Here is a 15,652-nt window from a genome sequence, read left to right as displayed (position 1 = left end):
TCAGATCACCTGAACACTGCGAACACAGCCTTCGGCAGTGAAACAGGAGACAAACTTTAAACCAGTAACCAGTGATAGTCTAGTAGCCTGGGTAGCTCTTGGCTGGTCTAACAACTAAGATACAAAGACTTCAAGACTTTCTTAAAGAATTACTGTATTTAGGACTAATGTAGGAAAAATGAAATATTTACTGAACTGCAATAGAAGTGGGTGGGTTTATTACCAGACATGAGCTCACTGCCAGATATAGGCTGTACAGTAACCATACTAATCAGTCAATTTCATGTTTTGAAATGTATTTTTTTAATATAAGATTAATCCAACCACATTCTAAATTGTTGAGTGAGACCCATGACATAACATACCTTGTAGTTGCTGCTGTTGACCCATCCTGTTAAGCCGTTGATCAACTCGTCAATATCTCCACATGTCAAAGAGCTGTGTGGATCACTCAGAAATGGGATCAGTTCACCATGGGCCTGTATCCGTTTCCTGGTATCTTGTGTTGTTACATTAGGCAAGAAATCATCAAGTGTGGCCATGGCAACCACAGCGTTAAGTAAATAAAAGATAACTTTTCCGCTTTTTTCTTGGCTTAGATTTTCCTGTTAAGCTTTTTACTCCAGCAGGTCACTGGAACCCTTCCTCTATGATTCAATTGTTTAAAACCTGTATATTATCTGAAAATAGAAATAGATCATAATTAATTTATTATTATCATTCATTTATATTGACTGTGTAATTAAATTCTTTTGAAAAGAAATCTCATGATCATACAGAAAACAGGATAAATTAAATATCAGTTAAAACGTGAATTTTGATAAGACTGGTCAACATTTTGACAGCATATCCAGGGATTTGGAAGGCTGAGTCTAGGTATGGGCCAGTCATTTGTTTGCTTGTTTGCTGGGTTTATCACCCCGTAAACAGCCAGAGTCATTTTGAGGTGAGGTCTCCTTGTAGTAGTTAGTGACAACCTCACTGAACAACAAACGGGAGGCCTGTAGCATGTAATCCAGAGTAATGAGGGTAAAGTGTCTTGCCCAAGGACACAAGCATGACAACACAGGCCATCCCGTTTCTCAGCGTCATGAGAAACATAACCGACACCGTAGGGAGCGTCAAACCATGCAGCTTGGATATTTACCTAAGATTACATGGCAGGAGCTCTAAGGACCATTTACCACTGGTTTTTAAATTATCATGGGCCATTTTCTCTGTCTATGCAAGATTTTCAAACTTCAATGTGCCCATGGCCCCTGTCCTTTCTAATCCCTGTACATCTACAAAGAATCCATGCCCTTATACTCCCTACTTTTACACACATACTGGTCATGACATACCATTACATCATAACATGTTGATTTCCTTCCCTTTTAATTTCACAAAACTTTCTATAATAATATATCAAGGTCCTGGAGATTTTATGTTTCAAAATCAAACACACTGACAATGATTCAGACATCAGTTTTCAAATTGTCATGTGTTAATAATCAATCATTATCAAGACCTTTGATAACACAATCTTTGTTGGTGGAATCATGTCATCCCAACCTCACAGGAGATCCTCGGATTTGATAACCGGTATCAACAAGTGTGGACACAATATGAGGATGCAATGTATATCACACATGCATTTAAGTTACACATGATACCTTATACAACATCAGAATATGACATCGACTTCGTATGCAGCACATGTGTGTCACAACTTGACAGATACATGTTGATAAACTTCATACTTATCCTTTGTTTACATTCTGTGACATTGAATGGACCGATTTCAATGTTTGTTGATAAAGTGATCTTTTGCTCACAAAAACAAATCGACATACACAATATCATCACATAACACCAATCGCATGTATATTTAAATAAAACAATTGATTATATTCAGATACATAATCAGGACACCAGAAAATGGCTGCTCGAGTTGACAAGTAGGGAGGTCGACCGGTGTTTCTAACTTGCCATATGCAATCAATAAGTATGCAACAAACGATCGGATACCATACTCACGAATTTCGTTGTTTCATATATATAACCATGCTATGATCAGCTCACAAAGACCTTTTAAATCATATGAAATCGATGTTTATAATAGCAGACCTACCCAATAACTCGCCTACTGTCCGCCATGATGAATTTCAAATTCATGATGTCAAGCCTCGCCAAGTCTCGCGACTGAACGATAACCAAACGAGAGCAGAGATGCTGCCACTGCTGCACGAAATCGATTTATAATCTAATTATAAATAATTTACATTGAAGCAAAACAAACTCGTATTTAGACATCTGATTAAATACCAGACACTCTATAAATGTAGATATGTGGATAGGATGTAGTAAATGTTGTATGCGTCTGTCTGCTCTAGTTACTATATAAACGGTTAGGCACATAGAGTAATATGCCTTTTTTGTGTATTGAGTTATAAACGAAGAATTAGAGGCATTGTGTTGAAACTTTAATGAAGAAGAACGTAACTAATAAAGGTTACTTGTATCGACTATTTGAAATGAGATCACAAAAAACAAATTAGCCGAAAATGTTATTTGAAATTGTTGGATCTAGATACAATTAATATGCAATACATACGAATTTACTTCACCAAAGCAATACAATTAACCCTCTCTGACTAACAGTATTAACACATCTGGCCAATTACCTCAAAGTAATTTAAGGAATAATGTATATAAAAATAATGGGCGTGTTCAGAGATACACCTAAACTATTCTGGCGTGATTTAGAAAAAGAACCAACTTAGACATTATTCTGACATGTTAAATCAAATTAAATGTCTCAGATTTCACTTCCTTGCCATACATTTCGAATTTGAACGCGAAGTTTTATTTTCAATCACAGACTGTTTGTTGTTAAGCGGGCATAATGTTAGCTTAAATAGTACAAACCAGAACATCAAGATATCATTATTGATAATTAGATTGACGTTCATGATTAGTTTTTCTGATGACAAGCGAGATGGTATTATGTTTCGGAAAGTACCGAGGATGTACATCTCGTGTTAAAAGCAGTCTGCTTGAATATTGAAATTGTGAAAACTTTTCTGCTAAAAATCACAAATTTGATCGAATTGATCAAACTTGTGTTTAGAAGCTTTACATAAAACTAAATTATATACACGAATGTATGCAATAACAGCTAACAACTAACTTGTCGGTATTTTTAACTGTGATGTAAATGAAGTAGATTATCTATACCGACTTTGAGTGTTATAGTATATGTTGTAACTGCTGGAGATCTTAGAGTAAGATGAATGTTGCTACATTAAGATATACCACAAAATAAGGTTCAGAAAAGATGTTTACAATATTTATCTTTAAATCCACTACAGATCATCCATTACATGTCACTTATCCATGGTTCAAAGGGACATAACTCCGACTACCGCGCATTACACAGAGTGAAACGAAGAGAAGTGACTGATAGATCAGAATTGTATTTAATGACAATTAACAACAGCTTTCTAGTAAGGATAACATCATCCCCTGAATTCAACATAGTATTTAAATAGAGCGAGTTTCAGTTCAGTTCTTTCTTACTTTAGAACATGCTGGTAATAAGGAATAAGAAAATGAAAATACAGTACTCTGATATGGGTTAACGGCGAGGAAGATTTTACGTTAACATTTTGCTATCAACAATAAAGTTTTGAAGATGCTTACAAAAAACTTCCTTTGATTTTATATATAAAGTAATTATCAGCGCATGTAAGGCTGTTGTATACTCTATACTATAATGATTGTCTATGTATTTTCTGTACATTATGTAATGAACAATGAAAAATGAAATGTCCTTTGTCCTCTATATTATGTCCACATCGACAGGACGGACTGTCAGATTGAAACGACATAAATCACAATGAAGACTACTAACATTATTACGAATACGACAATGTAAAATATTTACACTCCTTTTTTAGTTATCCTACTATTTAAACAATCTTAAAGAGGTAATTTACACGGTTTGATTGAGGTTTTAAACTGTTGTAAAGTGGGAAAAAATGTATTTTTTTTTTTTTTTACCAGCGGCATGTAATTCCATAAATTACAGGCATTATGTATGAAAGAAGACATAGATACGAAATATATGAGAAATAGAAGTGACTCTGAGGAACTCCGGCTTTGTGAACTCTTTCAGAAGACCTACATTGTTCAACTGATTGAACCATTTCAGTAAATTTCGTGTGATTTTCAATTTCAAAATTAATCCTCTGCGCCAAACCAGAGACATATATACAGAGAGATTAGTAACATCGCTATTTCCCCGTACACATAGTGGCTCCCTTTATTCGTGACCACTCAAGCATATCCCTTATCGAGAGCGTCCTGTCTCCTATCAAACACACGCGAGCGCAGGTAAATCGGGCTATGCGCATGTGTGTATCGTAGTATTGGAACTTATTCGACATGTTCTGGTTAATCCGCCATTACGTCAGACCAAAACATCGTCATTTTAAATACACACAGAAAGCACATCGTTTTATTTTGGCCACTACAAAAGTTACCACATTAACCAAAAACTATCAAACTTATGGGATATAGTCTTATTGATCATGCATATTGTTGTCATTTATCCGTATTTTCGAAAATCCATTGGGTCCTATTCGACATGTCCAAGTTTGTAATTAAGCCGCCATTACGTCCGACCAAAACATCGTCAATTTTAAACGCACACAAAAAGCACATCGTTTTATTTAGGCCACTACAAAAGTTACCACATTAACCAAAAACTATCATACTTATGGGATATAGTCTTATTGATCATGCACATTGTTGTCATTTATCCGTATTCTCGAAAACCCCATAGGGACTTTTCGAAAATTGGAGATTCCCGCCGATCTTTCCTGCGTTGTGCTTGATTTTCATACTCAAAATACAAACACTTGGACAGCAAATTGTGATATATTTCATATTGATGACACTTCTGCACTTTGATATTAATAAAATTAAAGCACATAATTGGATCTTGGTGATGATTTCAAATAGAAATTATCGATAATTATGTGTCTGGTTTTCAAGTTTTCTCCAATATGGCGTCTAGTGAAGACTGAACCGAGCGACCGCAAAGGATTGTGGGAAGGTCAGGGGCCACTATGTAAACACAAGGGCAAATAGAGAGCTGCCAATCTCTCTGTATATATGTCTCTGGCCAAACACGGTCGAAATATAGAAAATCACAAAATATAATCGCAGTGTGTTCTTTGTTTTCAAGCGCAGTTAAAATTTTGTAATAAACCTCTAATAGCTGATGAGTAGTAGGGTTTGGGGAAAATCCAGATTGCGATTTATACAAGTTACGTGAAAAAAAGTAATTATAGACATGATTATATAAAAATGCGTTCAAAAACATTTCGAATACAGTTCAATAACGAAATTGGTCTGTAGTTTTCTGAAAGTCAATAGATATCTTATTTGTAAAGTGGTTTAACATGAGCGAGTTTTCAAGAAGTAGGAAGTTGGTATACATCAATCGACGAGTGTAGGACAAAAGCCCCCCGGACATTAGCCCCCCCGGACATTAGCCCCTAGGACAAAAGTCCCTCCGGACGAAAGCCCCCCCGGACATTAGCCCCCCCGGACAGAAGCCCCTTCTTTAGAAATTTAGCTGGTATACTTTATATAAATCTGTACTTTTGAAAAACAGAAATTATATATATATATATATATATTGTTGTTTTTATCTCTGACATTTGGAGAATAATTGTGTGGAAAATGAAGGTCCTTGGTTCAATGTCAGTGTAGCATTATATGTCTGTGGTTAAACATCATAATTTATTTTTTCAAACTTTCTATTATTAAGTAAGCTAAAAATTTCAGGAAACTCTCCATGATGAACATATTGTTACTGATTACACATAATTTTTGACTTCCTAATTAATGAACTGCAAATATTGATAATCAAAGAAATGCCTACAAAAGCAATATATATAAACATTTGATCCCTATTTGCAGTGTCTCAAATTATAATATAATAAGTACCTAACCAAACATGTTGCTCTGCGTTGTAATAAGAAAAGTTTAATTTTAGGAATGATTAAAATCAAAGAAACAATGAAGCCATTAATGATATATTTCTTTCCAGGAGAACACAACATCAATAAAAACCTACCAAACAACTGTGTAACAGCTTATTATTTATGTAACAGTTCAAGTAGTTGTTGTTGGAACCGGTTGTTTACATTGCCGAAGCCACTGATGACATATGTTATGTATATGTAGCAATTAAAAATCATAAAAAAATAAATATCATTTTTTTTTATGAAGAGGCTTTTGTCCACTTTTTGATTAGTGTGAAGGGGCTTTTGTCCGGAGGGGCTTTTGTCCTAGGGGCTAATGTCCGGGGGGGCTAATGTCCAGGGGGGCTTTTGTCCGTACAGCACTCTCATAAATTTTAACATGTTGTGACTTATTTTGTCCGAGTCTGAAGTTTTGTTTACTTCTAAAAATAAACTCTACTACTTCTTCACCAGATTCAAACAATGAAAATGTGTTCTAATTTAAAAAGTCCATTGTAACGACACTTTTTATAGTTTATAATCGTAGTTTTATGGTTTAGCTATATAACATATTATATGTCCTGGGTATAGACAGATCGCTCTCAGTAAAAGATATTTTGTATACTTGCTTTGACAAAGGCATACAACTATTTTTAAAGTGTACCCATAATGATTGACAATATGAAGTTTGAAAATACACCATTTTATAAAGTGACTTTCGTTTCAGAAAAATCGCGACAGGCATGGAGATAGAATGAGTCTTTTCCGCGCGTTTCCATTGAACTTGTCATATCAGTGTTTGGAAACATTTGGTAAAGTTAATAGAAAGTGGAAAGACCTATGAAATGTTCCTATTGTGGTCAAATCACTATATGAGGGCAGCTCTTAGCCTGAAAACGTACCACACGAGTCGTTCCGGTTTCTCCCAGTCCAAAATCCTTTGGTTCGTACCGAGACTAATAGTGTTTCCTATCATACTAAGCATGTCCCTGCTATATAGTGTAATAAAATTGAAATGCGGCTTTAATTTAATCAAAGATATTTATGTATACGCGAGCCATGAAGTACGAAAGGTAGAAAGGTAAGTATTTTCAGCAAATATCTCGCACTCGGGGTAAAAGTGTTCATACTTGACAGCAGAAACATTTACAAAGAGTATAATTTCACATTTGATATCCTTTTTACTTGTATCATTTTTAAAAATTGCACACGAGTAAAGTGAAAAATCATTATATGAAAACAGGATACGTTATAGATTCACCCGTGTATTGTCAAATACTGTAGGGTACAAGGATATTGATTGTCAGGGCTCCCAGTTGACCAGTACAGACCGCGACGGTTAACATGAAAAGACACGGGCGTGCTCGGCCAACCTGTCATGTTTTGTTGACTAGCATTCTTGTCTATTTAACTTTACAGGTGTCAAATAGATACAGGTAGATACTGTCCGTTCAGACCTACCTCTAACACTCGAGCTTTCGTAAATGCAGGGACTATGTTAGTTACATGGCTTCTCTCCACTTAGCACTTAATCTAATGATTTCAGCAAAGGGCTCTCTATATTTGACGAAGGATCTTTATTGTAGGAGGGGGAGAACCCTCGTGACTGGCGATGGCAAAAAGTGGGAGCAAATTCTTTGTACAACTTTTGTAGAAATCATACTGCATCTGTGTAATAACTGTATGTATTAAATAAGTTCTTGTAAAAACTTTGTCGTCTATTGTCGCCGGAAATCTTTTTAATATTGACCCGAAATTGACTTCAATATATATTCTAGTGGGAATGTAACCAGAGACATATATACATATAATATATAATACATATGTATATATGTCTCTGATGTAACTAAGACAAATTTTCAATCATATCTGCACAGTGTAAATTTTGAATTTTTAAAGCCATCTTACACTCCATGAACTTTTTAAGGGTCTTCAAAGAATATATGAAAAAATATTTTGGCGATATTTTGTCCTTTTTTTAGTTATATATAGCGTTCTGTTTTTTTGGGTTTTTTTTTGTCGTTTTTAAATTAACTTATCTTATAATATTGTATAAGTTATGGTTTGTTATGAGGTACGGACAAAAGCGCCCCCCCCCCCCCCCCCCCCCCCGGACATTAGCCCCTAGGACAAAAGCCCCTTCACACTATTCAAAAAGTGGACAAAAGCCCCTTCCTAAAAAAATATATATATATATTTTTTTATATTGATCTAAAAAAAAAGAATTCAATATATATTTTTAGCAATATAACATTAAGTTCAATCAAGTGCTACATATATGTATAAGTGACTTCATCACCAGTGGCTTCTGCAATGTAAACAACCGGTTCCAACAACAACTACTTGAGCTGTTACATAAACAATAAGCTGTTACACAGTTGTTTGGTAGGTTTTTATTGATGTTGTGTTCTCCTGGAAAGAAATATATCATTAATGGCTTCATTGTTTCTTTGATTTTAATTATTCCTAAAATTAAACTTATTACAACACAGAGCAACATGTTTGGTTAGGTACTTATTATATTATAATTTGAGACACTGCAAATAGGGATCAAAATTTAATGTTTATTGCTTTTGTAGACATTTCTTTGATTATCAATATTTGCAGTATATTAGAAGTCAAAAATTATGTGTAATCAGTAACAATATGTTCATCATGGAGAACTTTTGTCCTACACTCGTATATTGGATATGTTATATTGGTAAAATGTTCTGTGCTTGTAATAGCTTGCTCATATCATATGTTATATAATATCTACAATGATTGTAATGTAATTATGGAATATTTTAATCCAAAACTAGTTTAGAAGAAAAGTATTTTTAAAAGCTTGTATGTATTATTGCAAATACTGTCAAATTTTCAGATTTGATTTCTTTGCATGCAACTTTTTTGTACTTCGATATTGCACAAGGAAATATGTTTTAATGCAAAAGAAGTGTAATTCGTTCTTATCCGACACACTTATGATAAATTATACTGTATCTTTAAACCTCCAGTCACAAATGATTTATACCTGGTTTAAGTTATTATAAAAAAAAAAAAAACGGTCATAGGAAATTCTTGGTATATCTCACAGGTGAGGTCTGCAGGAAATCCCCCTCCCCACCTGTGCTAAACACAGGTGTGACACCCTATTGTTACCTGGACAGTTCAGGTATAGCCTCAGGAAATCTTACAATACACTGGCCAATTAGTGTTACACAGGCATGTCAATCATCTCCCCAGGTGAGAGAAATTGATCTTCAAACATGGTAGAAATAACTTCCATATCTGTGAATGTATTGGGTGGCTTAAAGAGTAGGATGGAGTAATTTATATAGATGAAATATTGCTATTAGTAAATATCTATAAAAGTTATAATAGCAAGGAAAGGCAAACAAATATTTCATATACGGAAATTGATTCGAAGTTGTCAACCATATAAAGTTCATAATCTTACTTACCACCAAGGTAAAGTAATAATATAAACTGGTAATGGTGTCACATGTATTATACAAGTTCATGTGGAATTTGCTCATGAAAATGAGGATGTTGGAATTATAAAACATGTGAAAAAGTTATATTGTAACATAACATAAAAATTATAAGATTCTAAAAAGTTATATGATTTAAATTCATCAACCTTTTACAGATTTAATCAATATTAGATAATTGTTGTTCAGTTATTATAATTACGTTTTTTTGCAGTCACACATTTCATGTATTTTCAGGCTACTGCGTCCAGTCTACATATGTTTGCATCTTCTAGAGGAGCCTGAACGACAATATGGCATAAAGCTAGCAAGTCCAACAGTCAAAGACAAAATGAAGTGAACTGAAAAGATACAAACGATTATTTATAAAAACTGATGTAAAGTAGTATAGCTGACTTGTTGTCAAATTAATGTTGATGATATAGAAACATAATATGTCTTGAAGACTTGAAGTGTGCGTGGATATATCAATGAAAAACATTTAATTCCGCGACAATCAAAAGTTTTGACCATTTGTTTATCAAAGAATTTTATTTTTGTATAGAGTTCAGAAAACTTCTACTACAATTTGAACATCTTTGAAACTGAGGTTTCATAATTAATAACTTTGAGTACATATCATATGAAGCTGTGTTTCCTTGAAAAGAATCACGATTCAGCTATTTTTGTAGTTTTGTTTCAGTATTTGATTCTTGTCGATCTAGTCTGGAGACCTTTCTCTTTTTCGATCTTATTAATTAATTTTCTTTCAAACTTAACACTACATTATGACATGTAGTTGCAATTTCTTATTGGCATTTTAATCGAGATGTGAATGGAAGTGTTACCATTTTCATGGTTTTTGCTTGTGTGTGTTTGATTCAAAATAAAGTATTTTTAATTGAAATATTGTCTTTCTACGTATGTTAAATTTGATGTTGCAGTCTTCTAGTAATCTTCCTCCTGTCATGATTCTGTATGCTGCTGGGATGCAATGGAGGCAGCATTGTCCAATAATTAGATGGTACAGAGGTGATGGCTGGCTAAGGTTGCAGCATACTGGCAGCATGGTCAATGTAGCACCCCTGACCATGCTGCTATAGCCTGCAGCATACTGGCAGCATGGTCAATGTAGCACCCCTGACCATGCTGCTATAGCCTGCAGCATACTGGCAGCGTAATTTAAATATTTGAAACATGCTGCCAGCAACTGAACATGTAAAAACTGATTTTAGTTAAGTTAGCTATTGGTTTCTCTCTCCATGATCGGATAGAAAAAGTTCATGCTCATATCTCTCACCACTCTGAATGAACATAGCGCCACCTCATACAAGGGACGCAGGTCCTGGGTTCTCCGTCTGTCAACCTTCAACCTCCATGGTGAGTAGCGATTTAAAGGAATTACCTCTAGTTTCCCTATTGGGCCCTGCCCCTCTGGCCCCTTGGGGGTCACAGTCACCATTTATGCAAAATCTGTTCCCCTTCCCTCAAGGATCTTTCTGAACATATTGGGTTCAAATTCATCAATAACTTTATGACAAGTAGCGATTTAAGGAAATTATCTTTATTTTCCCTATTGGGCCCCCTCCTCTCTGGCCCCTTGGGAATCAGAATTGTCATGAATGCATTTAATACATTAATCTTCCCCAAGCACCTTTCTAACCAAATTTGGTTAAAATCCATTCAGTATTTTATGAGTAGTAGTGATTAAAGCAATTGTTGACAGACGATGGACGACTGTGACCTTTAAAATAGGTCAGGGTCATTTATATGAGGAAACTTTAATGTACTCTTCCCCTTGGACCTCCTGGCTAAATCTCAGTTCTCACTTCATGTCATGTGAGCTAAAAACAAAAACACAACTTGTTTTCCATTGTTTTCTGACATTTTATTCAATGTTTACATGAACCAACAATACAAACACAATTATACGACATGGAATGATAGTGTATGTGCTACTTACATAGGTATAGCAAATATAAACTCTATGTCGACTGTCTACCTACTGTAAAAATTGCACAAATTCCTATTTATATGACAGCAAATTCAGCTACTTCAAATTCAAAAGTTGTCAATACCATAAGTTGAATCAAAATCAAAAGATTTGTTTTTTAAAATAAATTTTTTTCTCTTCAATAAAGATCCAAATTGAAACGGTCTGGAGAATTCCTTCGGCAAAACTTTGCTAATTCTAACATTTTTAATATTAAAATATGATAAGATAATACGAAAAAAAATTCATTTGACGATTCAGGTATTGAATAAATTCCAGATACAACATGGAATCTGATTGGTCAACAGATGTAAGTTAAACATTTAGCTATGGTATCATCTTTGCAAATAATTAATGCTAATATGCAAATGAAGCCTATTCATAATTAAGTTATGAGAGTGTTGTTTACAAAAACCATGGTTACCACACACATAAAGATTCACAACAAAGTATCTGTAATACCCTCCTCTCTGAACCGAGTGATCAATTCTGGAGAACTTAATAAATGCTAATTAAGTTAAAAATAGATGTAAGTAAAACAAATGCCTTTGTATCCATGACGATATAATCAGGAGATTGTTAGTATAGCTCCTGAAACATTGACTACATGTATTAAAGATATATTTTATAGTGATGCAAAAATGTGCCTGAAAAACTTAATTAAGAAATATATTCTTCAGGTTGGTCAGTATGGAACTGAATAGACTTTTGTATATCACAACCAGTGTAGGATTATAACATGAAGTTTCTGTGATACACAGTCACTTTCTATCTTAAATTCATGTGCTGGTCTGCAGCAATTTATTTACTAAAAAACAAAACATCTTTGTTTTCCGTTTCAATAGAAAACCTTGATATGCGCATTAAGCTGTAGATATAATCAAACTAAATAAAAATTTAAACAAACTTATTATAACTGTGAGTATACCTACAGAGACTGCATTACTTCCCTTTGTTACAGAATTTTATACAAGAAAATTACACAATATCAAGCTCTTGTGAAAGCAGCAATAAAATCAACTTAAATTGGAGTCTATATTTATTATAAAATAATAGTATTTATTCAGGAAATCCATGACAGATACTCTTTATATGACAATGCTTAAGACATTCTGCAAACATTACTACACTGGCTTGGTTCACAAAATTTTGATTAAAGGGAGATAATTTGGTCACAAAATTTCCATAAGATGTGTGGCTTCTCTTTCTCAAGCTTCACATCGTGTTCCAAATATAATCTCTTTAAACGTAACTACAAATGTACCTGTCTAAACAAGGCTATACTAAGAATCCATTTTTACTGGGTTAATCAAACAAGAGATCCCAGAGAGACCTTGGCGCCCACTAATGAATGATCTTTATTACATTTTTACCAGTGAAATATCAAAAATATTCATTCTATAAAAGTGATATTTTTCACTTGAAAAATATCACTTTTGCTGATTCGACCAATCAAATTAATGCTTAGAAAATACCAAAATAATTGACCAATCAGAAAGCCTGACATATATGTCAGCACCTGGACAGGGGGAACTCCTTTTTTTGTATGCAAACTTTCGTTGTAGGCCTAGTTAGCATGCGTGGTAGGTTTTTCGCTGATAAAAAAATGTAATAAACAGAATATCTAACAGTGTCTCCAGTAATACCAAATATATTAGCCCCACTCGTGAAATATATTTGGTATTACTGAAGACACTGTTAGATATCCTCTATTTATTTGTCCTATTAAAGACTGATCTTTTCTTTACTTTTCCCTTCTTTCTCCTTTTCTTCTTAATCTTTTGATAACATGGGGAACATATGTACGAAGTCTAAGAAATATTTAAGAAGAACTTTCAAAAATGTAACAAATAACAAAAGGTCCATGGGCCTTAATGTTCATCTAGCTGACTCTAAAGACCCTTGTACTATTGTAGTTTACATACTCGGAAGGAAGTATAGTGGCATTGTTGGCTATGGCGGCCATCATGGATTTTGGACCAACTGGAAAAATAGTCATACTTGGCCAGGACCATCTCAGGATCACTGAAGCAATGTTTGAGCTGAATCCCATTGGTGGAACTTGAGAAAAAGTTTGAAATATGTATTGTTTAGGAAAATCATGATTACGCAATCAGGCTGAAATGTAACACTTTGTTGGCTCCCCTTCCTTAACATCCTCCAAATTTCCAGATCAATGGCACCAGTGGAACTGGAGAAGAAGTGTAAAGAGTGTTTTTTAAAGATGGCTGCCAACTGTCAAATTCCAAGATGACCGTCTTGTTGGCCATTTCGCCTTCCTGATCAGACTCAAAATTTAATGGGCCCAACAAGGGACTAAGGGGAACCTACATGTGAAGTTTGAGTAATATGACTCCAGTTCTTTTCAAGAAATAGTGATAACAAACTTCAACTGCCAAAATCCAGGATGGCTGCCTAGCGATATTACAAAGATTGACAGACAACGGAAAACAGACCACGGACATAGGACGATTTAAAGCAGATGGTGGGCTAAAAAACTTGTTAAGTTTTAATGTTTTATACCTTAATTTGCCAATCTACAGAAATGCCTCAGCCACATTTACATTACAGTTACTGTAATAAACAAATAAATAAATAAACGAAGCATGTATCATTAAAATTGAAAAAAAAAAAAAAAAAATCTTGAAATTTCAAATGATGAATCACGACAGCATAACATCATGTCATCATGTTATGTCATGTCATCATATCATGTCAAAATGTCATGTCATGATGATATGAATTTTACAATAAATTTAAATTCTTATAAACTAGGAAAGCATGATTTGTCTTGAACAAATGATATTAAGGAAATATAAAATCTTTTAACAACTTATAACAAAGTACAGCGAAATAGTCGCTATGATGAATTGCATCCTCTGTGTGTGATTATATATATTTTTATATATATATATTAAAATGAATTGGATTGGGTTTCAGGGTTCTACTGTAACTTGTAAATTAGTGAGTTAATTGCATGTTACTCAAGTCAACAAATTAACAAAAGTAAAAAAAATGCCTCGCATATTAATGACGGGTGGATTTTCTGAACAGTAAACTGAATATGAGTAAGAAGAAAAATTGTAGTAGTCACTGAACACAACTATGATCACCGGAAACTCAAACACAGTCAAGGAAACAGAACAAAGATCAGCTCAGACTCTTTAACGAGAAACATTGAAATCAATATCACTGAAAACAAAATCAGAGTGATGCATATTTCAAAAATCACCAAAAACATAAAAAATAGAAATTAAACCAGTACCTTGTATTAAAAGTCAAAATATAAACCTCGACTCCAAGTTATGATTTGGTAAGAGTTTATAGTGAACACAGGTAAACAATTACCTGTCACTTCAGTGATACAAACAATGGTGTATTGTGTATTAACAATGTGTTGATTTGACTAGATATTGTTAGAATTGTGTATAACATCATGTTTACTAAGATACGCACTATTTACACTGTACAAGTATTTACAGTGACACACATGTATGATTATTTCTCAAATTGTCACATGTATGATTATTTCTCAAATTGTCACATGTATGATAATTTCTCAAATTGTCACATGTATGATTATTTCTCAAATTGTCACATGTATGATAATTTCTCAAATTGTCACATGTATGATTATTTCTCAAATTGTCACATGTAAGATTTTTCAGTCAAATTAACTCCATGACATGTATCTACATGTATGTACATTTCTATAAATAGTTCCACATACACCGCTAGGAAACACTGACCATATGGATGATAAAATTTCTAAAAGAGAATTCAATAAAGAAGATTTGCTTCCTCAAACTGTATGTACATAGGTATATATTAAACTACTGAACAGCTCTGTTTCTAGTATAGTATATTTGTCCATCTAATGAAGCCATTGGACAGAAGAATCGAAGAAACCACTAATCTAAAGACAAAGGATTTGACAGGTGTATAAAAACTCCTTAACTAATTTGGCTTGTGTAAGAATAGGGATTAACAAATACATGTATATATTTACTAGTCTATCACTATACATCAAGTCATTATACCAGATTACAATACAAGCAGTTTGATGGTTTTCTGTAAGAAGTTTGAACTTTTTACACTTGTGTATCATACAGTGTATTTTATAAATGATGTTCAGTTCAAAGAAACTGATATATTAATGATAGATATATCTTGGTAATCAAATTTTCTGT

The 15,652-nt window shown here is 33.8% G+C and overlaps 1 protein-coding gene and 1 long non-coding RNA gene across 16 annotated transcripts in view; one reads left to right on the top strand and one right to left on the bottom strand.

Moving 5' to 3' along the window:
* LOC117322234 (CLIP-associating protein 1-like) overlaps nt 1-2,176 on the bottom strand; it is a 158,384-nt gene extending 156,208 nt beyond the window's left edge. For 14 of the 15 annotated variants that reach the window (XR_004531497.1, XR_004531499.1, XR_004531498.1 and 11 more), the window contains exon 1: nt 366-542. Coding sequence is in view for 12 of the 15 variants with exons in the window: in XM_033877035.1 (XP_033732926.1) it covers nt 366-542 (177 nt within the window). In the remaining 3 variants the exon portion in view is untranslated. Of the gene's footprint in view, nt 1-365; nt 681-2,113 lie in introns of those variants that run through there. The other variant, XM_033877025.1, reaches the window with a different exon arrangement.
* Nucleotides 1-10,358, top strand: part of LOC117322237 — an 86,570-nt gene extending 76,212 nt beyond the window's left edge. Inside the window, exon 3 of the long non-coding RNA XR_004531500.1 lies at nt 9,728-10,358. This is a non-coding gene — a long non-coding RNA (uncharacterized LOC117322237). The remainder of the gene's footprint in view (nt 1-9,727) is intronic.
* Nucleotides 10,359-15,652: the final 5,294 nt, after the last annotated feature.

Source organism: Pecten maximus, chromosome 2, assembly GCF_902652985.1.
Source record: "Pecten maximus chromosome 2, xPecMax1.1, whole genome shotgun sequence".
Classification (NCBI taxonomy): Eukaryota; Metazoa; Mollusca; class Bivalvia; order Pectinida; family Pectinidae; genus Pecten; species Pecten maximus.
Note: the sequence above shows the minus strand (reverse complement) of the source record. Positions and strands in the feature narration are given on the sequence as shown.